General features: G+C 44.9%; 1 protein-coding gene across 1 annotated transcript in view; it reads left to right on the top strand.

Moving 5' to 3' along the window:
* Positions 1-25,909, top strand: part of pds5a (PDS5 cohesin associated factor A) — a 271,909-nt gene that overhangs the window by 145,515 nt on the left and 100,485 nt on the right. The window contains exon 10 of the mRNA XM_070860770.1: positions 14,277-14,390. Coding sequence (XP_070716871.1) covers positions 14,277-14,390 — 114 coding nt within the window. The remainder of the gene's footprint in view (positions 1-14,276; positions 14,391-25,909) is intronic.

Consider the following 25,909-nt stretch of genomic DNA (forward strand, 5'->3'; position numbering starts at 1 on the left):
TGCATTGGTTGTAATCTACCAAAATTCCCTGGATTCTGGGGAGGTCCCAGCGGATTGGAAAACCACAAATGTAACGCCCCTATTTAAAAAAGGAGGCAGACAGAAAGCAGGAAACTATAGATCAGTTAACCTAACATCTGTTGTTGTGGAGTCTATTATTAAGGAAGCAGTAGCAGAACATTTGGTAAAGCATCATTTCGTCAAGCAGAGTCAGCATGGTTTTATGAAAGGGAAATTATGTTTGACAAGTTTGCTGGAGTTCTTTGAGGATGTAACGAACAGGGTGGATAAAGGGGAACCAGTGGATGTGGTGTATTTGGATTTCTAGAAGGCATTCGATAAGTTGCCACATAAAAGGTTACTGCACAAGATGAAAATTCATGGGGTTGGAGGTAATATATTAGCATGGATAGAGGATTGGCTAATTAACAGAAAACAGAGACTCGGGATAAATGGGTCATTTTCCCATTGGCAAACCGTAACTAGTGGGGTGCCACAGGGATTGGTGCTGGGGCCTCAACTATTTACATTAAGAACATAAGAAATAGGAGCAGGAGTCGGCCATTTAGCCCCTCGAGCCTACTCAGTAATTCAATAAAATCATGGCTGATCTGATCATGGACTCAGCTCCACTTCCCTGCCGCTCCTCATAACCCTTTACTCCCTTATCGCTCAAAAATCTGTCTTATCTCCGCCTTAAATATATTCAATGACCCAGCCTCCACAGCTCTCTGGGGCAGAGAATTCCATAGATTTACAACCCTCTGAGAGAAGAAATTTCTCCTCATCTCAGTTTTAAATGGGCGGCCCCTAATTCTGAGACTATGTCCCCTGTGTTTTAGTTTACCCTATGAGTGGAAATATCCTCTCTGCATCCACCTTGTCAAGCCCCTTCATTGGGCCCAAGTTTCCCCAGGAGTTACTCTTTTTTTTGGAGCAACTAGATTTTTTTGGACTAAATTAAAAATCGCAATTCTTCCCATTTAAGTTGCTCCAGTGGAAGTGAGTTAGTTAGGTTTTTTTAGTTCAGTTTTTTTTTTCAAAAGGGGGCGTTACCAGCCACTTGTGCCTATTTTGGCCATTTAAGCAAGTTTATCCAGCTAAAACTTACTCCAAACTAACTGAGGCCAGTGTAAGTATGTTCTGAAAAACCCTGCAATGAATTAAGAAATCAGCGCAGGCAGCCAGAGTTAGGGGTGTGGGAAGGGGACCTTGCAAAGCACGAAACACCCTCACAACAGCATTAAAGAAGCATAAATACATTTAAAGCACAAAAAATAATAAGCAATTAATTAACACAAAAAAATCGAAGGAACCCTGCACTTAAAGCACCAATACCAAAGTAATAAGCAATCAATCAATCAATAAATAACAAATAAAAAATAAAAAATAGAAGTCCAACCTTAGGGAACGCAGTGGGCTGCCGATGAGGGAGCCCATTCGGCCAGGGCTAGGGGCGGCGTGCTTCGGGCCCTTCCCACACAGCCTGCAGAGCGTCGCACAGATTCGGGCTGCCAGAAGCTACTGCACATGTACGCACACTCTAGTGCGCATGTGCAGAGGTTCCGGCACTGTTTTCAGCGCCGGGACATGGCTCCGCCCCCAGTCCACTGGCCACGCTACGCCACCACCGAGGAGAGGCTGAGGAGCGGCCAGAATCGGGAGGAAGATTTTCAGCGTGCTTGGAGGCGGACAAAGCGGCGCACCTCGGGTGAGTGCGCCAGAAAAAGGGCTTGGGGAAATTTGGGCCCATTATCTTAAAGTTTCAATGAGATCACCTCTCGTTCTTCTGAACTCCAATGTGCATAGGCCCAACCGACTCAACCTATCCTCATAAGTCAACCCCCTCCTCTCCGGAATCAACCTAGTGAACCTTCCCTGAACAGGCTCCAATGCAAATATAGCCTTAAATACGGAGACCAAAACGATACGCAGTACTCCAGGTGTGGCCTCATCAATACCCTGTATAGTTGTAGCAGGACTTCTCTGCTTTTATACTCTATCCCCCTTGCAATAAAGGCCAACATTCCATTTTACCTTCCTGATTACTTGTGTACCTGCATACTAACTTTTTGTGTTTCATGCACAAGGACCCCCAGGTCTCTCTGTACTGCAGCACTTTGCAATTTTTCTCCATTTAAATTATAATTTGCTTTTCGATTATTTCTGCCAAAGTGGATAACCTCACATTTTCCCACATTATATTCCCATCTGCCAAATTTTTTCCCACTCACTTAGCCTGTCTGTATCCCTTTGCAGATTTTTTGTGTCCTCCTCACAATTTGTTTTCTCACCCATCTTTGTATCATCAGCAAACCTGGCTACATTACACTCGGTCTCTTCATTCAAGTCATTAATATAGATTGTAAATAGTTGAGAACCCAGCAACGATCCCTGCAGCACCCCACTAGTTACTGTTTGCCAACCGGAAAATTACCCATTTATCCCGACTCTCTGTTTTCTGTTAGTTAGCCAATCCTCTATCCATGCTAATAAAAATATCCCCAACCCCATGAGCTTTTATCTTGTACAGTAACCTCTTATGTGGCACCTTATCAAATGCCTTCTAAATGAAATCCAAATACACCACATCTACTGGTTCCCCTTATCCACCCTGCTCATTACATCCTCGAAGAATTCCAGCAAATTTGTCAAACATGATCTCCCTTTAATAAAACCATGCAGACTCTGCTTGATTGAATCATGCGTTTCCAAATGCCCTGCTACTGCTTCCTTAATAATGGACTCTAGCATTTTCCCAATGACAGATGTTCGGCTAACTGTTCTATAGTTTCCTGCTTTTTGTCTGCCTCCTTTTTTTAAATCTATATTACAATCTATATTAATGATTTGGATGAAGGGACCGAGTATAATGTAGCCACGTTTGCTGATGATACAAAGATGGGTGGGAAAGCAAGTTGTGAGGGGGACTCAAAAAATCTGCAAATGGATATTAGAAAGGTGAAGTAAGTGGGCAAACATTTGGCAGATGGAGTATAATGTGGGAAAATGTGAGGTTATCCACTTTGGCAGAAAAAATAAAAAAGCAGATTATTATTTAAATGGAGAAAAATTACAAAATGCTGCAGTACAGGGGGACCTGGGGTTCCTTGTGCATGAAACACAAAATGTTAGTATGCAGGTACAGCAAGTAATCAGGAAGGCAAATGAAATGTTGGCCTTTATTGCAAGGGGGATAGACTATAAAAGCAGAGAAGTCCTGCTACATCTGTACAGGGTATTGGTGAGGCAGCTCAGAGAAAGTTCACTCGGTTGATTCCTGAGGTGAAGGGGTTAACTTAGGAAGAAAGGTTGAACAGGTTAGGCCTGTACTCTTTGAAGTTCAGAAGAATGAGAGGTGATCTTATTGAGACATATAAGATAATGAGGGGTCTCGACAAGGTAGATGCAGAGAGGATGTTTCCACTCGTGGGGGCATGTAGAACTAGGGGGCATATTAAAGAGATCGTCCATTTAAAACTGAGATGAGAAGGTATTTCCTCTGAGGGTTGTAAATCTGTGGAATTCTCTGCCCCAGAGAGCTGTGGAGGCTGGGTAATTGAATATATTTAAGGCGGCGATAGACAGATTTTTAAGAGATCAGGGAATAAAGGATTATGGGGAACGGGCCAAATGGCCTATTCCTGCTCATTTCTTATGTTATGTTAAGAGGAACTATGAAATATCAAGGAACATAAAACAAAGTAAAATATTCTACAGGTACATAAATATCAAAGAAAAGTCGGGATGGGAGAAGGATCACTAAGGGACGGTGAGAATAAAATCACAGACAGCAATAACGAAATGGCAGAAGTATTGGCCCCAAGTTTCCACATGATTTGCTCCTGATTTTTAGGAGCAACTGGTGTAGAACAGAGTATCTTAGAAATTGGAATTCTCCACATTTAGTTTTCTGCAGTTCTCGTCAGGTAGAACAGTTTCACTTTGGAACAGAATTTTTTTTTCAAAAGGGGGCGTGTCCGACCACTGACGCCTGATTTCAAAGTTTCCACAGTGAAAACGTACTCCAAACTAACTTAGAATGGAGTAAGTGAAGATTTTTGTACGCTTGAAAAAACCTTGTCTACACTTTAAAAAATCAGGCGCAGGTTACAAATTAGGCGTCGGGAACGAGGTGGGGGTGGGGAAGGGAAGTCATTAAATTCTACAATCAATCCTGAGTTATACTTATACAGATATAATACAAATAAATCCAACCTGAGTAAAAATTTATAAGCAAAGAAAAGATTAAAATAAACCATGTTCCTACCTGTGTGAAAGTGCTTCAGGCAGGCCTTTCAGGCAGCGGTGTGGCATCAGTGTCTCGACGGCAGCGGCAGGCAGCAAGCAGCCTTCGAGCTGAGCTGCGGTGCTTGAGGCAGGCCTTCATTCCCCGTGAAGATGCAGCACCCGGATGGACTTGAGGCCATTCGGCCATGGGATTGCAGCGGCGTCAGTGGCTGGCCGGGAGCCGAAGAATCAGGAGCGGACGTGAGGCCATTCGGCCATGGGATTGCAGCGGTGTCAGTGGCTGGCCGGGAGCCGAAGAATCAGGAGCGGACGTGAGGCCATTCGGCCATGGGATTGCAGCGGCGTCAGTGGCTGGTCGGGAGCCGAAGAAAGAACAGCAGCAGCCTTTGAACTGTGAGGGGGACTGACTGAGGCCATTTGGACAGGGAGAGGCAGCCACATCGACATCTTTATATTTAAATTTGCAGAATGGGTGCACCACATATTATGCAATGGTTTGCTTCCTCATGCAAGAAATTCTTTGTTCTTGGTGGAAGTTGATCCATTGCAAAGTTGAATTGGCACTTTTATTTCTCCAAACACAGTCCTTAATTTGCAGGCACCGGTTCTGCAAGTTCAGCAGTGAAAAGCTGAACTCACTGATTTTCAGCAGGTGATTTATTCAGCAGTGCTGCTAAAAGCACTCCCTCACACACAGAAATATCAAGAAAATTAAAATACAAGCCTTTGCAGGGGTCCAAGAAACAAATCTTCACTTTTTCTGCAGCACTTTTAAAAATGGCCGAGTGCCAATGTTTACTTCAGACTGCGTACGCGAATGCTCCAACGCACACGCGCAGGGTTGCCGGCACCAAGAAACCTCATTTCAATTGTACCCACCCCCTCCTACTTACAAAATCGGCGCGAGTGGTAGGCTCCGCCCCCTGTGCGCCGCGCCAAGCAGACATCGAGCTCCAAGGAGCTCGAGAATACCGCACTTTTTTTCCCGCGCCGTTTTCGGCACGAAAAACAGGCGCCCAGCTCTGAGGTGCGCCTTTTTCGCCGCGTGTGGAAACTTGGGGCCATTAAATCATTACTTTGCTTCACCCTTTACCAGGGAGACAGATCAGATGTACATGACATTGGGAGATGAGATTAGAAATTATATAACCGCATTTAAAATAAAAAAAGAAATATTAAATAAAATAATCAAATTCAAGGAGGATAAAACTCCTGGGGCAAGAACTTCAATGTATTAGCGCCACCAGTTAACGCTCGTGCGGGCGATTCCAGAGCCATAAGAGGGTATCGCCTGGGCGCAGTGATTTTAGCGCCACTTGCAAGCTTGATTATGTTTTTACCGGCGGCGCGAATACTTAGCACCATGCACTGTAGCGCCAATCAGACAGTGACATCAATGAGTGTGCAAGTCCCTGCTGGTGCCCAATTGCAATATCGATTTGCTTCGCTTCACTTACCGCTTGGTGCTAATCACGCCAGAAAAAACAAACGTTCAGATATGGGATTGCCGCTGCTGTCGCAATATTTAAAGGGATGAGTCATTGGGAGGTCAGATTGATTGCTTCCTTTTCAGATAACGTTTTGACTGCTTTCACAGTGTGGACATTATTGCTTTGTTATTGCTTATTAGTTTGTTCATTAGCATTTCTCAGAACATTTGGACCTGCTGCTTTGACTCATTCATAGATGCTGTGCTGGCAATGAACCTTGGCATCGGGCAACTACTTTTGAGGCAGGGGCTGCAGAGAGAGATCATGCCAAATGTGGCCAGAGGCAGGGGGTGGACCCGCAGACGTCACAACAGGAGGCCTTGCCCTCCCAGGGTTTTCCGGGAACAGTTCTCCTATATTTATATGTCAGAGGAGCAGTGCTTTAGAAGACGATGCTTCACCAAGGAGGTGGTCACAGAGCTGTGCCACCTGCTGCTGCAAGACCTCCAGCCTCATATCAGGAGGAGGACTTTGCTCTCAGTGGCAGTTAAGGTCACACTAGCTCGAAATGTTTACGCTGGCGGCTCCTTCCAGGTGACAGCAGGGGATAAAGCAAACATTTCCCAGTTCGCCATCTGTTACTACATCCGGGATGTAACAGACCCTCTGTACAGCAGGAGAAGGGAGTAGATCTCATTCAGCATGACCAGAGAGAAGCAGCAGGAACGCTCATTTGGATTTGCAAGGATAGCGGGCTTCCCCATGGTTCAGGGCGCTATTGACTGCATTCACGTGGCATTGCGGGCACCTCATCAGAATGTAGTGGTATTTTGTAACCACAAAGGCTAGCACTTAACATTCAGTTGGTGTGCGACCACAGGCAGCTCATCCTCAGTAAATGCCCGCTATCCTGGCAGAATCCAGGATTCATTCATCCTGCAACAGACCACTGTCCCAGCACTACTCCAACCACCACATGGAGCTCGTGGCTGGCTGCTTAGGTCCAAGATTTCTACAGTCACCACCTGGTTGATTACTCCCCTCCGCAACCCCAACACTTGTGCTCAGCACGCATATAATGAGAGGCATGCCGCCACCAGGAACCTCATCGAGCAGACTATCGGGGTGCTAAAACAACGATTCCGCCATCTTGATTGCTCTGGGGGAGTCCTGCAGGAGTCCCCTGATCAAGTCTCCCTTTTCGTCATTGTGGGCTCAAAAAGCTGGCCATTCAGAGGGCCGAGCCATTGCCACCAGGGGGATTGCAGGTCCACCTCAGGAGGGAAGAGGGAACGGACAATGAGGATGAAAAGGAGGAGGAGGAGGAGCAGCAGCAGTAACAGGGGAGGGAGCGTGCCAATGTTGCTTCTGCAAGGGCCGTCTCATTAGGCAGAGGTTCCACTAAAACCAGAGATCACACAGTGATTGCGCGGCACCAGCAAATGGCTATGTGCCCAGCGCAGGCCCCATCACGCTCCACATGCCAAATGAAAACCATCACAAAAACTAAACTTTAAAATTATCCATTTATTGCAACCCCTACCATCAACTATAACTACCCACAACCAACAAGAACAATATATTTACAAAGAACCATATGGTATTCAAAAATAAGAGCGCAACTGTCAGCAAGAATATATTTACAAATTACTTAGCTGACGATGTTAGCAAAACTGCCTTACTGCCCTTTTTAAAAATATTTCCCTCCCGGGCCCTTCTCGCCCCACCCAGCCCTGCTGCTCCTCCTTAATGGGGCCTCAATGGATGTAACAAGGCTGGTTGAAATCTGCTCACTCTGCGACACAGACTGCAGATGGCCTACCAGAATGTCCTCGACCAGCTATGGGCCTGGAAGGCCTGGCTGCAGACTGCACCACCTCAGCATGGGCAGCAGCGGTCTTGGATGGCTGGGGTGCAGACAGCGGCAAATGCAATGGCAAAGTGGCAGTGGTGGGAGCCGGAATGCTATCATCCTGAGAGAGGACAGCACCTTCCACTTCTACCGACACTGCCACTCCCCAGGGGCAGCGCCTCAGTATCCGGAACAATCTGCTGGAGCACAGATTGCTGGCCTGCTTCGGTCCGGTGACTTCCCCGTTGGACTACGGGGAACCCAGAAACGATAGTGCCAGTCAGTGCTTTCGTGGCATCAATCTGAATCTGTACAAGAACAGACTGAGTCTGCATGCCACTAAGCATTGACTCCATAACAGCAGTAAGCCGTTGCTTTGCATCAGCCTATGCTGCAATAGCTGCTGCCACGGCATGGCATGATACGGCATGGGGTCTGGGTCCCTGCGGTCCATCTGCGAGTCCACCATCCTTTGCAAGCTGTTGAGGATGGGCTCGAAGGTGTGCTGGGAGACACGTGCAATACTTGAGGTGGACTCCCAACTCCTAGCAAGTGGATCCATGCCCTCGGGCACCCTTGCCATTGTACCCAGAAGCTCGCTGTGCAGACCCGCTGACCAAAGCCTCCACATCGAGGTCCTCATCTGAATCCTGCTGAGCAGAAGTTGCGCTGTCAGTCACCCTCTGGGGAGCAAGCCCTCGAGCTTCCCTTACCCTGTGGTGTTGCTGCATGCTGCTGGGTCCTGAGCTTCACCCTCCTTGAACCCCAGGAACATTTCCTCCTCCAGCCATGTCGTCGAGCCGGAGTCAGAGACAGCTTGCTGAGGTGACTAACCCCAGTGATGGGGTCTCCTCGTCTCTGTCGTCACTCTCACTGGGAGGCTGAGGGACAGGCTGCTGCCGTGCTGGCTCATCTGAAAGCATAATGGCAGAAGAGTGTGATTAAGTTCAGGGGAGGGGTGCAGGAAGGGAGCAAGGAATGGAGACAGTATACTTTAATGCAAAATGTCAAAGGCTTGTGCTTTGAGGGGGAAGTGGCATGAGAGAAGGAGAAGTGCAGAATATACCATTATTGTCCCTAGGGGGGTTGGCCTCGCCAAGTGCTACAGCTCCCACACGTTGTGGGCTGATGATCTGTTGGACACTTGCCAAGGTCATTGAGGGACCTTAGTTCAGGCTCACCTCCTCCAGTCCTTTCCTGCTCACATCTGTTGTGAACCAGTTTGGCCAGCAAGAGAAAATAAAGCATGTAAGTGAGTGTGGATCTCTGTGTTTGTCACATGTGCTTACTGTAGTTGATTAGCTGTTAATGTATGGAATGGCAAGATGTGGGCACAGTTTGTGGATGAGTGCTGAGATGTGGTGGTTTCTACAATCTGTACAAATAATGAGACTGACATTGTGGCATGCAGAGGTTTTAGAAGAATGTACTCACCCTGACCACCTGAGTGAGGTCAGTGAACTTTCTCTGACATTGTATGCCAGTCCTGTCGACCACGCTTCTGGCGGAGACATACTGGGCAACCTCCCTCCAAAGTCTCTTAAAAGCATTTGGCAGTGGCCTCCTGCCAGTATGTGAGAACATGGAGGCCCATCGCCTCTCCACCGCCTCCTCCAGGGCATGGTCACTAAATCGCTCAGCACGCTGGCATGGCCTCTGAGTCGCCATCGGCTCCTTCCACACCTACAGCACAGGCTAGAATGATGAGTTTGAGGCTGTGCTGCATTATTGTCCCTCCCCTTTAAGAAGCAGTTGGAGCCAGCATGTCTGATGAGTCTCCCGATTCCCTCAGCTAAAATTGATTAGCGCTATGAGGGTAGCGCCCCACTTGTCACTAGTAACACCCTAAGAGAAGTGTGCACCGTTTGATTTAGCTTTCCTCTTCCTTCTTTGGGGGCTAAAAATCAATTCCCCAATCGCTGTCCCTAATTATCACCAGGTGCTAAACTTACCGACCAAGCGATGTTAATGCCTCAAAATGGTCGATAATCAATTTTTACCCCTGGTTACATCTGCACACTTTAAAAGAAACTCGGGAAGAGATAGTAAAGGCACTATTACACATATTTAATAATTCGTTAGAAAAAGGTGTAGTGCCAGAGGACTGGCAGAGAGCTAACATAATACCTATATTTAAGAAGGGAGATAGAACATGTCCAAGGAACTGTAGACCAGTCAGCTTAACATCGGTGGTAGGAATAATAATGGAAGTCCTACCAAAGGAAAAAATAGAACATCCAGAAACCAAAAATATAATAATTAATAGTCAGGATGGATTTCAAAAGGGAAAGTCTTGTTGACCAACCTCATTGAATTTTTTGACGAGGTAACAGAGAGAGTAGACATGGGTAATGCAGTAGATGTAATTTATCTAGATTTTCAAAAGGCTTTCGATAAGGTACCACATACCGTATATACTCGCGTATCATGCGACTTTTGAAGACCTAAATTGTAATCTAAATTTGTGGGGTCGCATGATACGCGAGATACAAAATTTGCGGGTATGAAGTGCTGGCCAAGATTCGGCTGTTAGGCTGTTAAGCAGACCGTATCCATGCTGAATCTCGGCATGCTCCAACAATCCTCTATGTAAAGACATTTCTCTTGGTTTTTCCTCTCACTCTCCATGATGGTTGTAAATCGAATATCCCTGGTTGATATTCGTTCCTCGATACTCATGACCAAATCATTAGTTTATGTGGAAAACAAGCCAAGTTCCTGCAGCACACCACTAACGACATCCTCCCAATGCAAAAAAAAATCCATTTGACTCCTGCTGAAATTCTTCTCTTCAGGGGGAGAGAGAGTCGCGGAGGTCGGGGGGGGGGGGGAGAGAGTCGCGGAGGTCGGCCGGGGGGGGAGAGAGAGTCGCGGAGGTCGGGGGGGGGGGGGGAGAGAGTCGGGGGGGGAGAGAGCAAGGGGAGAGAGGCTTTAATAATTTGCAGAGTGGCCATATAATTGGCAAATGAATTTCAACACCTATCAATGTGAGGTATTACATTTTGGGAAGAAAAATAAGGTGGTCACATGGGTAGAGCAAAGGGATCATGGAGTAGAAATACACAACTTGCTAAAAGCAGCGACACAGGTTAATAAGGACTTTTTTTTAAAAAGTAAACCGAGCACTAGGGTTTATTTCTAGAGGGATAGAATTGAAAAATAGAGAAGTTATGCTAAACTTGTATTGAACCTTGGTTCGACCACATTTGGAACACTGTACAATTCTGGTTGCCATATTATAAAAGGAATATAGAGGCACTGAAGAGGGTACAAAAAAGATTAATAAGGATGATAACAGAAATGCAAGGTTATACCGACCAGGAAAGGATGAACAGGCCGGATCTCTCTTCTTTTAAAAAGAGAAGGCTGAGCGGTGACCTAATAGAGGGCTTTAAAATTATGAACGGTTTTGAGAGAGTAGACACAGTGAGTGTTTCCACTTTAAAAAAAATTAGTTCAGGGATGTGGGCACCGCTAACAAGGTCAGCATTTATTGCCAATCCCTAATTGCTCCTGAGAAGGTGGTGCTGAGCCATCTTCTTGAACCGCTGCAGTCCGTGTGGTGAAGGTTCTCCCACAGTGGTTAAGGAGGGTGTCCAGTATTTTGACCCAGCAACGATGAAGGAACGGCAATATATTTCCAAGTCAAGATGGTGTGTAACTTGGAGGGGAACTTGCAGGTGGTGATACTCCCATGTGCTTGCTGCCCTTGTCCTTCCAGGTGGCAGAGGTCACGGGTTTGGGAGGTGCTGCCAAAGAAGCCTTGGCGAGTGCTGTAGTGCAACGTGTAAAGGGTACACACTGCAGCCACGGTGTGCCGGTGGTGGATGGAGTGAATGTTGAAGGTGGTGGATGGGCTGCCAATAAAGCGGGCTGCTTTGTCCTGGATGGTGTCGAGCTTCTTCAGTGTTGTTGGAGCTGCACTCATCCAGGCAAATGGAAAGTATTCCATCACACTCCTGACTTGTGCCTTGTAGATGGTGGAAAGGCTTCGGGGAGTCAGGAGGTGAGACTCCCGCCACAGAATACTCAGCCTCTGACCTGCTCTTATTGCCACAGTATTTATGTGGCTGGTCCAATTAAGTTTCTGGTCACTAGTGACTCCCAGGATGTTGATGGTGGGGGATTCGGTGATGGTAATGCCGTTGAATGTCATAAGGAGGTGGTTCGACTCTCGCTTGTTGGAGGTGGTCATGGCCTGGCACTTGTATGGTGCGAATGTTACTTGCCACTTAGCATCCCAAGCCTCAACGTCATCCAGGACTTGCTGCATGTGGGCATGGACTGCTTCATTATCTGAGTAGTTGCGAATTGAACTGAACACTGCAATCATCAGCAAATATCTCCATTTCTGATCTTATGATGGCGGGAAGGTCATTGATGAAGCAGCTGACGATAGTTGAGCCGAGGACACTGCCTTGAGAAACTCCTGCAGCGATGTCCGGGGGCTGGAATGATTAACCTCCAACAACCACAACCATCTTCCTTTGTGCTAGGTATGACTCCAGCCAGTGGAGAGTTTCCCCCCGATTCCCATTGACTTCAATTTTACTCGGGCTCCTTGATGACACACTCGGTCAAATGCTGCCTTGATGTCCAGGACAGTCACTCTCACCTTCACCTCTAGAATTCAGCTCTTTTGTCCATGTTTGAACCAAGGTTATATATTGAGCAGAGTGGTTCTGGCGGAACCCAGCAACGATGAAGGAACGGCACTATATTTCCAAGTCAGGATGGTGTGTAACTTGGAGGGAAGCTTGCAGATGATGATGCTCCCATGCGCTTGCTGGCCTTGAGGTGAAGTTCCTTCATCATTGCTGGGTCAAAATCAGTGAGCAGGTTATTGGTGAGGAAGTGCCACTTGATAGCACTATCGACTACACCTTCCTTTGCTGATGATTGAGAGTAGACTAATGGGGCGGTAATTTGCTGGATTGGATTTGTCCTGCTTTTTGAGGGCCGGGCAGTTTTCTACAATGTCGGGTGGATGCCAGTGTTGTAGCTGTTGGAACAGCTTGGCTAGAGGCGCGGCTAGTTCTGGAGCACAAGTCTTCAGCACGACAGCCGTTATGTTGTCGGGGCCCATAGCCTTTGCTGTTTCCAGTGCGCTCAGCTGATTCTTGATATCACGTGGAGTGAATCGAATTGGCTGAAGATTGCCTTCTGTGATGGTAGGGAAGAGCAAAACGAGAAACTATTAATATAAGATAGTCACCTCGAAAACAAAGGGAATTCAGAAGAATTTACCCAGAGAGTGGAGAGAGGGTGGAACTTGCTACCACAAGGAGTGCTTGAAGCGAATAGTATAGATGCACACGATGGGAATAGAGGGTTATGCTAATAGATTTAGATGAGGAAAGACTGAAGGGGGCTCGAGTGGAACATAAACGCTGGCATGGACTGGTTGGGCCGAATGGAATGTTTGCTGTATATCCTATGTAATTCCATGTATATAATGCTGTGTAACATTGTCATGCACATGAATTACCTATAGCATATGCATTCCCACTCGTCTTCCTATCCACGTTCAACTGCACACTGTCAATTTCGTATTAACGTCTATGCATTTTGATGGAATATGGGTGCTCTAACCTGAAAATGACAATGAGGGTCTGAGCGATTCTTTGGGTGGTTTAACCATCAAGGACTCCTATTTTGGAATGGTTAGCAGGAGAGTTTCCACTTTAAACGTAACAATCCAGAAGGTGCACAAAGATTTAATAGGTATCTCTCCACAAGAGAAGTTATGCTCAAAAAACGACTGAAAATTTTCACACTACTTTTCAACTGTGTTTTTGATTGCCAGAACATTTGGAACTGTGTCCAAAAGTAGCATCTGAACTGTGTAAATAATTGTTGCTTAGCATTTCGCTCTCTCGTTTTGTTATGGTTTAGCTGTGTTAAAAATTAATTTTATTTTTACTGATATTCTCTGAATTTACCTGGCTTTTGGGCTTCTTATATTCTCCTTTGATGCTAAAAATAAAAACCGAAAAGCACCTGAAAAAGCTTAGATTTTTAAATTGGCATTGAAGGTCCTTATGAGAAATATATTAATCGATCTCCAGTTGCTTGTTTCGGTGTGTCAGAAGTTTTACAAGAACGAAGGTCTAACAGTATTTCATAGAGGTTCCTGGGTTCGTAGAGCACTGGAAATAGTTCCTAGATCCTCTCTCTCCAGTGCTCCTTAAAAATATTGCCAGACCCTCAAGACCCCATCGCAGTTAAGGCCACCTTCCAGGCGCTCTCGAATCCCAAAGCCACCTCTATGCTGGTAAGTGATGTCCCTCGTAATACTGCCCAACATTGCACTTCTGTTCTTCTTAAACTTCTGACTCAATGTGAACAGTACCATATGAGATCTGTTAATATATTTACATAAGAACCTTCAAAACGAGGTTCTCAGATAACTGAGCTGTCTGGGGATTTGGGATCATTCTGGGTGGTTCTGCGATCAGGAACCACTGGAAGGGTAGTGACATAATATGTGAGCCTGAGGAAAAGGTTCTGATTGCGTATTGGAGCGAGGGTGGGGTAGAGTCTGGTAGAATTGGGAGTTACAAGTGTTTGGCATTATTGGGAGATGAGCAAGTGCAGAATCCTTGTGTGGGATTGGAGCCATATGCACTATTTTAATATTATGAATAAAATATATACATATGTGTCTTATATAGAAACTAAAATTGACCAACACAGCATTCTTTTTCTGTCATAATGCAAATGGTGCTTTCCTTCTCGGTTAGGTTGTTGGTGGAAAAAATCTTCGCTCAGTATCTTGTTCCACATAATCTGGAGACAGAAGAAAGAATGAAGTGTCTCTATTACCTTTATGCTTCCTTGGACCCAAATGCAGTAAAGTAAGTACTGTTTAAAATGAAGTTTTTTGTTCTACAGAATTATCAAAATTACAGGAGGAGGCCAGTCATTTTGAACCAGTGCTAGCTCCTGAAATGGAGCTATCCACACTAATCTTATTACGTTGCTCTATCCCCGTATCCTTTTACATTCTTTTTCAAATAGATTAATAAAAACTTACCGCATAGAAGGTGGTCATGCAGCCTGTCATGCCAGTGCTGGCTCTTTTTGAAAGAGCAGTTGTGCTTAATCCCACATCCCTGCATTTTGTCCGCAACTCTGTAGGTTCCTCAACCTCAAGTACCTATCCAACTCCGTTTTCAAATTATTTATGGAATCAGCTTCTACCACTTTTTCAAGTAGATCCCAACATGAGTGAAAAAAATTATCTTCAGCTCTCCTCTAGATCTTTTCTGGTACATTGGTCTGGGTATTGGGACAGATACCCCTCACCATTGTGTGAGGAAACCCTTTCTGTCAGTCTGTGAGGGGGCCAGGTCTTTGGGCGCAGAGCGTTTAGGAACACTCCACAGGCAGCAAGGGAGGCAGTCGGCCTTTTGGAACCTGAAGCTGCTCAGTCAGGCGGGCAGCCAAGTGCTGCTCGAAGGGTCAATAAAGGCAGGGAACTGCAGGGAGAGAGGTTGGGCAGAGGAGTTCTGTCTGAATCCAGATTACCCGCCCAAGTGGTGGGAGCATGGTGTGTACTTTATCTTGCAGGCCAGGGAGCGGAAGGAGCAGCGTGGCAGCATACCACTCCAGGGAGCAGCACGTGCTGGAGCAGCAGAGCAACGTCAGTAAAAAGGGACGTCATCAAGGTCCAGGTCGGTGATTGGAGCGTGTGCAGGAGTGGCGAGGTCGGGGCAAAGGAGCGGCGAGAGATTGTAGAGGGACGCGATCGGGGCCCAGGAGAGGCGTGAGTTCAGGGCCCAGAAGAGGCGAGGTCCCAGGGGCAGCATGGGCCAGCCCACACTGCAATATGTGTGCACACTAGGTCCGTGCAGCAGAGCAGGTCTCCAGTCGTCTTGGTTAATCCTTGCTACTGGGCTAAGACCTAGCTCTGTCAAGCCCGTGTGGTGGCTGGTGTGCAACAGTCACTACACGTTAAAAAAAATCCAAGCACAGGCATCTTCCAACCTTCAAAAATTAGATCGGACCTGGAATTTTAGGTCCTTCATTGAAATACCTGTGAACTTTTTGACGTGGAAGCAAGTCATCCTCGATTTGAGGGACTGCCTATGATGATGAGATCTCTTGTCAATGATTTTAAATGCGTGATCTCTGGTTATTGGCCCACTCGCCAGAAAGAATAGTTTTTCTCTCTCTGCTCTATCAGCATCCTGAAAACCTCTTGCCCTTCTTTGTTTCAAGGAGAACAGTCTTAATTTTTCCAACCTCTCCTCATGACTGAAGCCTTTCATCCCTGATAACATCCGAGTAAACCTCCTCTTTATCCTTTCTAAGGCCTTTAAGATCTTTCCTGAAATGTAGTGCCCAGAATTGACTCATACTCCAGTTGAGGCCTAACCAGTAATTTATTAAGTTCTAGCCTGATGTCTTTGCTTTTATATTTTGTTCCTCTATTTATAAACCCAAGTAACCCATATGCTTTTTAAACCACCTGATCAACTTGCCGTGCCACATTTAAGGATTTGTGCATATGGGCATCAAGGTGTCTCTGCTCATCCACACTTAGAAAAATCGTGCTATTTATAGTATATATAATTATATTTATAGCATAGTCTTTCCATATTATTCCTCCCACAGTACATCACTTCACATTTCTCAGCATTGAACTGCCCATTTCACCATCCTGTGTGTGTCATCCTGAAGAGTAAAACTATCCTCATCATTATCTGCTCCGTTGCCAAGTTTCGTATTGTTTGCAAACATTATAGTACTGCTCCCTACACCTGAATCTATACCGTTCATGAAGAAAAATGGAAAAGCATAAAGGACTCAAAACTGACCTTTGGGGAACGACACTGCAAACCACCTCCCATTCGGGAAAACATCTCTCCAGCACCATCCTTTACTTACTGTCACTTGAGCTAATTTTGCATCCATACTGCTTTGAAAGCTCGAAGTTTTCCCTTCAAAGGAATATGCCTGATTTGCATCTGAAGTATCTCTTCCCTGAATGTCTCCCATTGCTCCGTGACTGCTTTAACCCTGCAATTGCCTTTTCCAATCTACCTGTGCTCGGTCCCTTCTTAAGTTACTGAAATTAGTTCTTCCCCAGTTGAGCATTTTTACCGTTGATTTTTTTGGTCTCTTTTCATAATTACGTTAAACCTAATTATGTTGTGGTCACTATTAGCTTGATGATCTCCTACTGCAGCATACACCACTTGCCCTACTTCATTTCCCAGAACCAGATCCAACACTGAGTTCTTCCTTGTTGGACTGGAGACATACTGATCGAAAAAATTCTCCTGTACACATCAGAAATTCCTCTCCTTCCCTACCCTTAGCACTATGATTTTCCCAGTCTATATTAGGGTAATTAAAGTCTCCTAACATTACTATATTTTTGTTACACGCCTTTGAAATTTGCTGACAAGTTGCTCACCTATCTGCTTCTCACTGTTTGGAGCTCTATTTAAAAACTACACCCAAAAATGTAACGGCTCCTCCCTCCATTCCTCAACTCAAGCCAACTAGATTCAATCCTAGAACCATTAAGTATATTATTTCTATTTCGGACTGTAACATATTTCTTAATTAATACTGCCACGCAGCCCCCGCCCCCCCCCATTACCTTCTCTATCATTCCTGGATACTTGGTAACCAGGAATATTAAAAACCCATTCTTGGTCTTGTTTGAGCCATGTCTCTGTTAATGAAACCATGTCATCAGCCCATGTAGCAATTTGTGAATGCAGCTCACCAACCTTATTAGTTATACTCCTTTGTCACTTTTGCGAGTTTCCTCAATCTGGCCCCAGAAACTTTGGAGATATTGCTAATTTTACTGCTGTTTATATCTGTCCTCTGATCTCATTTCTGTTCTTTGCTATTTTCTGGTTTCCCCCTTCCCCTGTCAAATTAGTTTAAACCCTCCCCAATAGTACTATAATATATGATTTGGTGGCCATTACAGAAACGTGGTTGCAGGGTGGCCAAGACTGGGAATTAAACATACAGGGGTATCTGACGATTCGGAAAGATAGACAAGAAGGGAAAGGAGGTGGGGTAGCTCTGTTAATAAAGGATGATATCAGGGCAGTTGAGCGAGATGATATTGGCTCTAATGAACAAAATGTTGAATCATTGTGGGTGGAGATTAGAGATAGTAAGGGGAAAAAGTCACTGGTGGGTGTAGTTTATAGGCCCTCAAATAATAACTTCACGGTGGGGAGGGCAATAATCAAGGGAATAATGGAGGCATGTGAAAAAGGAACGGCAGTAATCATGGGGGATTTTAACCTACATATCGATTGGTCAAATCAAATCGCACAGGGTAGCCTGGAGGAGGAATTCATAGAATGCATACGGGATTGTTTCTTAGAACAGAATGTTACAGAACCTACAAGGGAGCAAGCTATCTTAGACCTGGTCCTGTGTAATCAGGCAGGAATAATAAACGATCTCCTAGTAAAAGATCCTCTTGGAATGAGTGATCAAAGTATGGTTGAATTTGTAATACAGATTGAGGGTGAGGAAGTTGTGTCAGAAACGAGCGTACTATGCTTAAACAAAGGGGACTACAGTGGGATGAGGGCAGAGTTGGCAAAAGTAGACTGGAAACACAGACTAAACGGTGGCACAATTGAGGAACAGTGGAGGACTTTTAAGGAGCTCTTTCATAGTGCTCAACAAAAGTATATTCCAGTGAAAAAGAAGGGCGGTAAAAGAAAGGATAACCAGCCGTGGATAACCAAGGAAATAAAGGAGAGTATCAAATTAAAAACCAATGCGTATAAGGTGGCCAAGGTTAGTGGGAAACTAGAAGATTGGGAAAATTTTAAACGACAGCAAAGAATGACTAAGAAAGCAATAAAGAAAGGAAAGATAGATTACGAAGGTAAACTTGCGCAAAACATAAAAACGGATCGTAAAAGCTTTTACAGATATATAAAACGGAAAAGAATGACTAAAGTAAATGTTGGTCCCTTAGAAGATGAGAAGGGGGATTTAATAATGGGAAATGTGGAAATGGCTGAGACCTTAAACAATTATTTTGCTTCAGTCTTCACAGTGGAAGACACAAAAACCATGCCAAAAGTTGCTGGTCACAGGAATGTGGGAAGGGAGGACCTTGAGACAATCACTATCACTAGGGGGGTAGTGCTGGACAGGCTAATGGGACTCAAGGTATACAAGTTCCCTGGTCCTAATGAAATGCATCCCAGGGTATTAAAAGAGATGGCGGAAGTTATAGCAGATGCATTTGTTATAATCTACCAAAAGTCTCTGGACTCTGGGGAGGTACCAGCGGATTGGAAAACAGCTAATGTAACGCCTCTGTTCAAAACGAGGGGCAGACAAAAGGCAGGTAACTATAGGCAGGTTAGTTTAACATCTGTAGTGGGGAAAATGCTTGAAACTATCATTAAGGAAGAAATAGCAGGACATCTGGATAGGAATAGTGCAATCAAGCAGACGCAGCATAGATTCATGAAGGGGAAATCATGTTTAACTAATTTACTGGAATTCTTTGAGGATATAACGAGCATGGTGGATAGAGGTGTACCGATGGATGTGGTGTATTTAGATTTTCAAAAGGCATTCGATAAGGTGCCACACAAAAGGTTACTGCAGAAGATAAAGGTACGCGGAGTCAGAGGAAATGTATTAGCATGGATAGAGAATTGGCTGGCGAACAGAAAGCAGAGAGTCGGGATAAATGGGTCCTCTTCGGGTTGGAAATCGGTGGTTAGTGGTGTGCCACAGGGATCGGTGCTGGGACCACAACTGTTTACAATATACATAGATGACCTGGAAGAGGGGACAGAGTGTAGTGTAACAAAATTTGCAGATGACACCAAGATTAGTGGGAAAGCAGGTTGTGTAGAGGATACAGAAAGGCTGCAAAGAGATTTAGATAGGTTAAGCAAATGGGCTAAGGTTTGGCAGATGGAATACAATGTCGGAAAGTGTGAGGTCATCCACCTTGGGGGAAAAAACCAGTAAAAGGGAATATTATTTGAATGGGGAGAAATTACAACATGCTGCGGTGCAGAGGGACCTGGGGGTCCTTGTGCATGAATCCCAAAAAGTTAGTTTGCAGGTGCAGCAGGTAATCAGGAAGGCGAATGGAATGTTGGCCTTCATTGCGAGAGGGATGGAGTACAAAAGCAGGGAGGTCCTGCTGCAACTGTATAGGGTATTGGTGAGGCCGCACCTGGAGTACTGCGTGCAGTTTTGGTCACCTTACTTAAGGAAGGATATACTAGCTTTGGAGGGGGTACAGAGACGATTCACTAGGCTGATTTCGGAGATGAGGGGGTTACCTTATGATGATAGATTGAGTAGACTGGGTCTTTACTCGTTGGAGTTCAGAAGGATGAGGGGGGATCTTATAGAAGCATTTAAAATAATGAAAGGGATAGACAAGATAGAGGCAGAGAGGTTGTTTCCACTGGTCGGGGAGATGAGAACTAGAGGGCACAACCTCAAAATACAGGGGAGCCAATTTAAAACCGAGTTGAGAAGGAATTTCTTCTCCCAGAGGGTTGTGAATCTGTGGAATTCTCTGCCCAGGAAAGCAGTTGAGGCTAGCTCATTGAATGTATTCAAGTCACAGATAGATTTTTAACCAATAAGGGAATTAAGGATTACGGGGAACGGGCGGGTCAGTGGAGCTGAATCCACGGCCAGATCAGCCATGATCTTGTTGAATGGCGGAGCAGGCTCGAGGGGCTAGATGGCCTCCTCCTGTTCCTAATTCTTATGTTCTTATGTACTCGTTAACCTCTCGGCGAGAACATTGGGTCCCGACTTTGTTCAGGTGTAACCTGTCCATTCTGTACAGGTGCCCCTACCCCCAAAAAAGATCTCAGGCTCCAAGAATCTGAAACCATCCCTCCTGCACCACTTTTCCAGCTATGCATTTACCTGCACTGTTTACTTGTTACGATACCCACTGGCACATAGCACTGGAAGTAATCCTGCGATTACTATCTTTGAGGTCTTGTTTCATCATCTTTTTCCTAGCTCCTGAAACTGCCTGAAGGACCTCAATACTTTTTCTACCTCTGTCATTGGTTCCAACATGGGCAACGACTTCTGGCTGTTCCCCTTCCCCTCGAACACTGTCTGCTCGGTGATGTCCTTTACCCTGGCACCAGGGAGGCAACATACCATTTGGGAATCACGCTTACGGTTATAGAAACTCTTGTCTATGCCCTGATTGGATCCCCTATGATTTCTGTGTTTCTACTCATTCATTTTCCCCTGCATGCAGTCAAATCTCCCATGGTAATAGGAGTTTGATTCTTCATGCATTCCTCAAGGGGTTGTTCCCCTCCCCGGTATTCAAAACTGAAAACTGGTTAGCGAGTAACACTGGCTTGGGGGATTCATGCACGACTTGTGTCTACCACCTTCCCTGTCTGGTGGTGACCCATTTCCTCACCACTTGCACCTTCTGTGGCAGTGGGGTAACCACTTCCTGGAGCATACGTTTGAGGAAGCTCTTGGACTCCCGGATGCACTGCAGTGACTCCAGCCACTCATCAAGCTCCGAAACTCGGAGGTTCAGCTCGAGCAGCGAGAGATACTTAGACGTATGAAGTGTCCTGGAGTTCCCATATAGAACAGGATGCGCATGCAACGGGTTCCTGCTATCCTGCCATGGTAGTCAATTCACTGACCTCTAAATCACAGATCCTGACCACTAAAACACTTGACAGTGACTCTGAAAATCGAAGACACTGACATCTTAGACACTGATCTATAAAACTCTTAGGAAACTGACCTCTGAAAGACTGAGATACTAAAATAGTAAAAAGTTAACTAAAAACACTGGAAATGGTATTGATAAATCTAAAACACAATGGTAACTACCATCAACTGAATTTCAACAATGAAAAAACAAACAATTTAATAAAACAAACACCTGTTAGCTACCAGGCCGCTCCCTCTGCAGCAGTCACATCACTTGAATTTCTTTTTCAGTTTTCCACATTCAGCTCGCTCACAGACTCTGACTTTGTCCTCTTGCATTGTTTCCCCTCAGGCTCGCTCTTTCTGCTCTCACTTGCCCAATTCCATTTACAATTGTTTTGTAGTCTCTCTGCTTCCATAGCCACTGGTGATAAAGCATTTCCATATTCTAAAATAACCTCTGCAAAAGGCTTTTTCTCACTTTCCTTTTCTTGCAGTGAACATGCGGATGCAGTAAAGTGATCTTGAATTGAAATTCCCTTATGGCATGTTTTGAAATTGAATTAAGTATATTTGCTAACTTGTAGCCTGGCACAACCATGAAAGTTGCAAAAGTAAAAACCAATCCAGCGAAGGGGAGCTATCACCTTTATGGTCTAGTTTACACGTGACTTGTCCACACCCGAACAAGGCACTCAATTGTGCAAAACGACTGGCCCACCACCACTTTCTCAGGGCAACTAGTGGTGACCAATAAATGCTACCTTACAGGTATTGCCTGCAATAAAAACAATTGTATTAAAAACATTTCCACAGCCCATGTCCCTTGCTACTGATTTGCCAACTAGCAGAAATCATCTTTTTCTATTTATCTTGGTATCCATACTTAAGATACAAAGATTGAAATTTATTGAAACCCGGTTCAAGAAATCTCATGTTTACATATATTAAATACTATGTAGTAGCCATTTTTAATTATTGGTTTTCTCTCTACTGTCCCCCCAAAAATTGAAGAATGGTAGCTGATAACCTAAAATACTAATTATATTTTTTTGTGTCAGACATTTCAATTGGCACTGGAGTAAGAGAAGTTGTATATTGTTTATATTGATGCAGATTCAAACATTTTGGAATTTATTGTAGCTAATTAAGGGCAGTGGAGGTTAAAGCTGAATCAGTCATTCATTTGAGATCACATTCGTTTGGGTTATTGGGTCCAATAATTGCAGTACATTGTTACTGCAGTTTCAGGGAAACAGATACACATTTCGAGGCCCCAGGAGGAGGTAACATGTTTGCCAATAATCACCTGCGTTCTAGCAAATTAACTCCTTGCTTTCCAATTCAGAGCAGCTATCAAAAAAAAACAACCCTATCAGTTGTTTTGTTGAGACACAGCCTAATCTTTTTTGTGGAAGAATGCATGCATACAAACCTTGATTTTGACTTTACTTGCATAATACAATGTTCACTGGCAAACACACACACCATTTTCATGAAAAACTCACTACGCATCGATTTTGTTTTTGATAAGCCAGATGTCTGAAATCTGCAGAAACTCATCAGATTTAAGTCTCTCAACCAGTCTGCTGGGAAATCCACGTTCACCTGATATTGACTGCACAGTCTTTGTGTCTGAACACACTCTAATTCCTAAGCTCAGAGAATTTAGGTGCGGGTTGGCACCAATGTGTTCCCGCTAATTTTTGGGGGGGTTGCACAGCCCCTTTAAGGGGCTGCATGGGCCATTCACAGTTTTGCACATGCGCAAAATTTTACTTTGAAAAAACTGATCCCGATAAAGTGCCTAAAATGCTCAGGAATATTTCTGCAATATTACCTGTTAAGAGCTTGTGACTTAGCTGCTCAGAACATTGTTAAGCTGCACTGCAAGGGTCAATCTCCTTGTTGGGGCATTAGCTTGCTGGGTTATCTGAAACTCAGTGGGAAGTATCTCAGCTCATTTAAAAAAAAAAGTCCATCCTTTCTTGACCCAATTAATGAGCTTGGCTGGCTGATCAATTATCAATATTGCTTTGGAGCACTGGGGACCTCACTTGCTTAGTATTGGATTATTCAATCTATCACAGAGGATTGAATGGTTCTAATCGCTCATAGAAAATAGGGGCAGGAGTACGCCATTCAGCTCTTCGAGCCTGCACCACCATTCAATAAGATCATGGCTGATAATTCACCTCAGTGCCCCTTTCCTGCTTTCTCTCCACACCCCTTGACCCCTTTAGCCGTAAGGGCCATATCTAACTCCCTCTTGAATATATCCAATGAACTGGCATCAACAACTCTGCGGCAGGGAATTCCACAGGTTAACAACTCTCTGAGTGAAGAAGTTTCTCCTCATTTCAGTCCTAAATGGCCTACCCCGTATCCGAAGACTGTGTCCCCTGGTTCTGGACTTCCCCAACATCGGGAACATTCTTCCCGCATCTAACCTGTCTCGTCCCGTCAGTATCTTATACGTTTCTATGAGATCCCCTCTCATCCTTCTAAACACCAGCGTATAAAGTCCCAGTTGATCCAGTCTCTCCTCATATGTCAGTCCAGCCATCCCTGGAATCAGTCTGGTGAACCTTCGCTGCACTCCCTCAATAGCAAGAACATCCTTCCTCAGATTAGGAGACCAAAACTGAACACACTATTCCAGGTGAGGCCTCACCAAGGCCCTGTACAATTGCAGTAAGACCTCCCTGCTCCTACACTCAAATCCCCTAGCTATGAAGGCCAACATGCCATTTGCCTTCTTCACCGCCTGCTGTACCTGCATGCCAACTTTCAATGACTGATGAGCCATGACACCCAGGTCCCGTTGCACCTCCCCTTTTCCTAATCTGTCACCATTCAGATGATATTCTGCCTTTGTGTTTTTGCCACTAAAGTGAATAACCTCACATTTATCCACATTATACTGCATCTGCCATGCATTTGCCCAACCTAACCTGTCCAAATCACCCTGCAGCCTCTTAGCATCTTCCTCACAGCTCACACCGCAGTTTAGTGTCATCTGCAAACTTGGAGATATTACGCTCAATTCCTTCATCCAAATCATTAATGTATATTGTAAAGAGCTGGGATCCCAGCACTGAGCCCTGCGGCACTCCACTAGCCACTGGCTCCCATTCCGAAAAGGACCCGTTTATCCCGACTCTCTGCTTCCTGTCTGCCAACCAATTCTCTATCCACGCCAGTACATTACCCCCAATACCATCTGCTTTGATTTTGCACACCAATCTCTTATGTGGGACCTTGTCAAAGGTCTTTTGAAAGTCCAAATACACCACATTCACTGGTTCTCCCTTGTCCACTCTACTAGTTACATCCTCAAAAAAATTCCAGAAGATTTGTCAAGCATGATTTCCCTTTCATAAATCCATGCTGACTTGGACCGATCCTGTCACTGCTTTCCAAATGCGCTGCTATTTCATCCTTAATAATTGATTCCAACATTTTCCCCACTACTGATGTCAGGCTAACCGGTCTATAATTACCCATTTTCTCTCTCCCTCCTTTTTTTAAAAAGTGGTGTTACATTAGCTACCCTCCAGTCCATAGGAACTGATCCAGAGTCGATAGACTGTTGGAAAATGATCACCAATGCATCCACTATTTCTAGGGCCACTTCCTTAAGTACTCTGGGATGCAGACAATCAGGCCCCGGGGATTTATCGGTCTTCAATCCTATCAATTTCCTCAACACAATTTCCCGCCTAATAAGGATATCCTTCAGTTCCTGCTTCTCACTAGACCCTCGGTCCCCTGGTACATCCGGAAGGTTATTTGTACCTTCGTGAAGACAGAACCAAAGTATTTGTTCAATTGGTCTGCCATTTCTTTGTTCCCCATTATAAATTCACCTGAATCCGACTGCAAGGGACCTACGTTTGTCTTCACTAATCTTTTTCTCTTCACATATCTATAGAAGCTTTTGCAGTCAGTTTTTATGTTCCTGGCAAGCTTCCTCTCGTACTCTATTTTCCCCCTCCTAATTAAACCCTTTGTCCTCCTCTGCTGAATTCTAAATTTCTCCCAGTCCTCAGGTTTGCTGCTCTTTCTGGCCAATTTATATGCCTCTTCCCTGGATCTAATACTATCCTTAATTTCCCTTGTTAGCCACGGTTGTGCCACCTTCCCTGTTTTATTTTTACTCCAGACAGGCATGTACAACTGTTGAAGTTCATCCTTGTGATCTATAAATGTTTGCCATTGCCTATCCACCGTCAACCCTTTTAAGTATCATTTGCCAGTCTATTCTAGCCAATTCACGCCTCATGCCGTCGAAGTTAGCTTTCTTTAAGTTCAGGACCCCAGTTTCTGAATTAACTGTGTCATTCTCCATCTTAATGAAGAATTCTACCATATTATGGTCACTCTTCCCCAGGAGTCCTCGCACAACAAGATTGCTAATTAGTCCCTTCTCATTACACATCACCCAGTCTAGGATGGCCAGCTCTCTCGTTGGTTCCTCGACATATTGGTCCAGAAAACCATCCCGAACACTCCAGGAAATCCTCCTCCACCGCATTGCTACCACTTTGGTTAGCCTAATCGATATGTAAATTAAAGTCGCCCATGATAATTGCTGTATCTTTATTGCACACATCCCTTATTTCTTGTTTGATGCTGTCCCCAACCTCACTACTACTGTTTGGTGGCCTGTACACAACTCCCACCAGCGTTT

This window comes from Pristiophorus japonicus, chromosome 2 (genome assembly GCF_044704955.1).
Source record: "Pristiophorus japonicus isolate sPriJap1 chromosome 2, sPriJap1.hap1, whole genome shotgun sequence".
Taxonomy (NCBI): Eukaryota; Metazoa; Chordata; class Chondrichthyes; family Pristiophoridae; genus Pristiophorus; species Pristiophorus japonicus.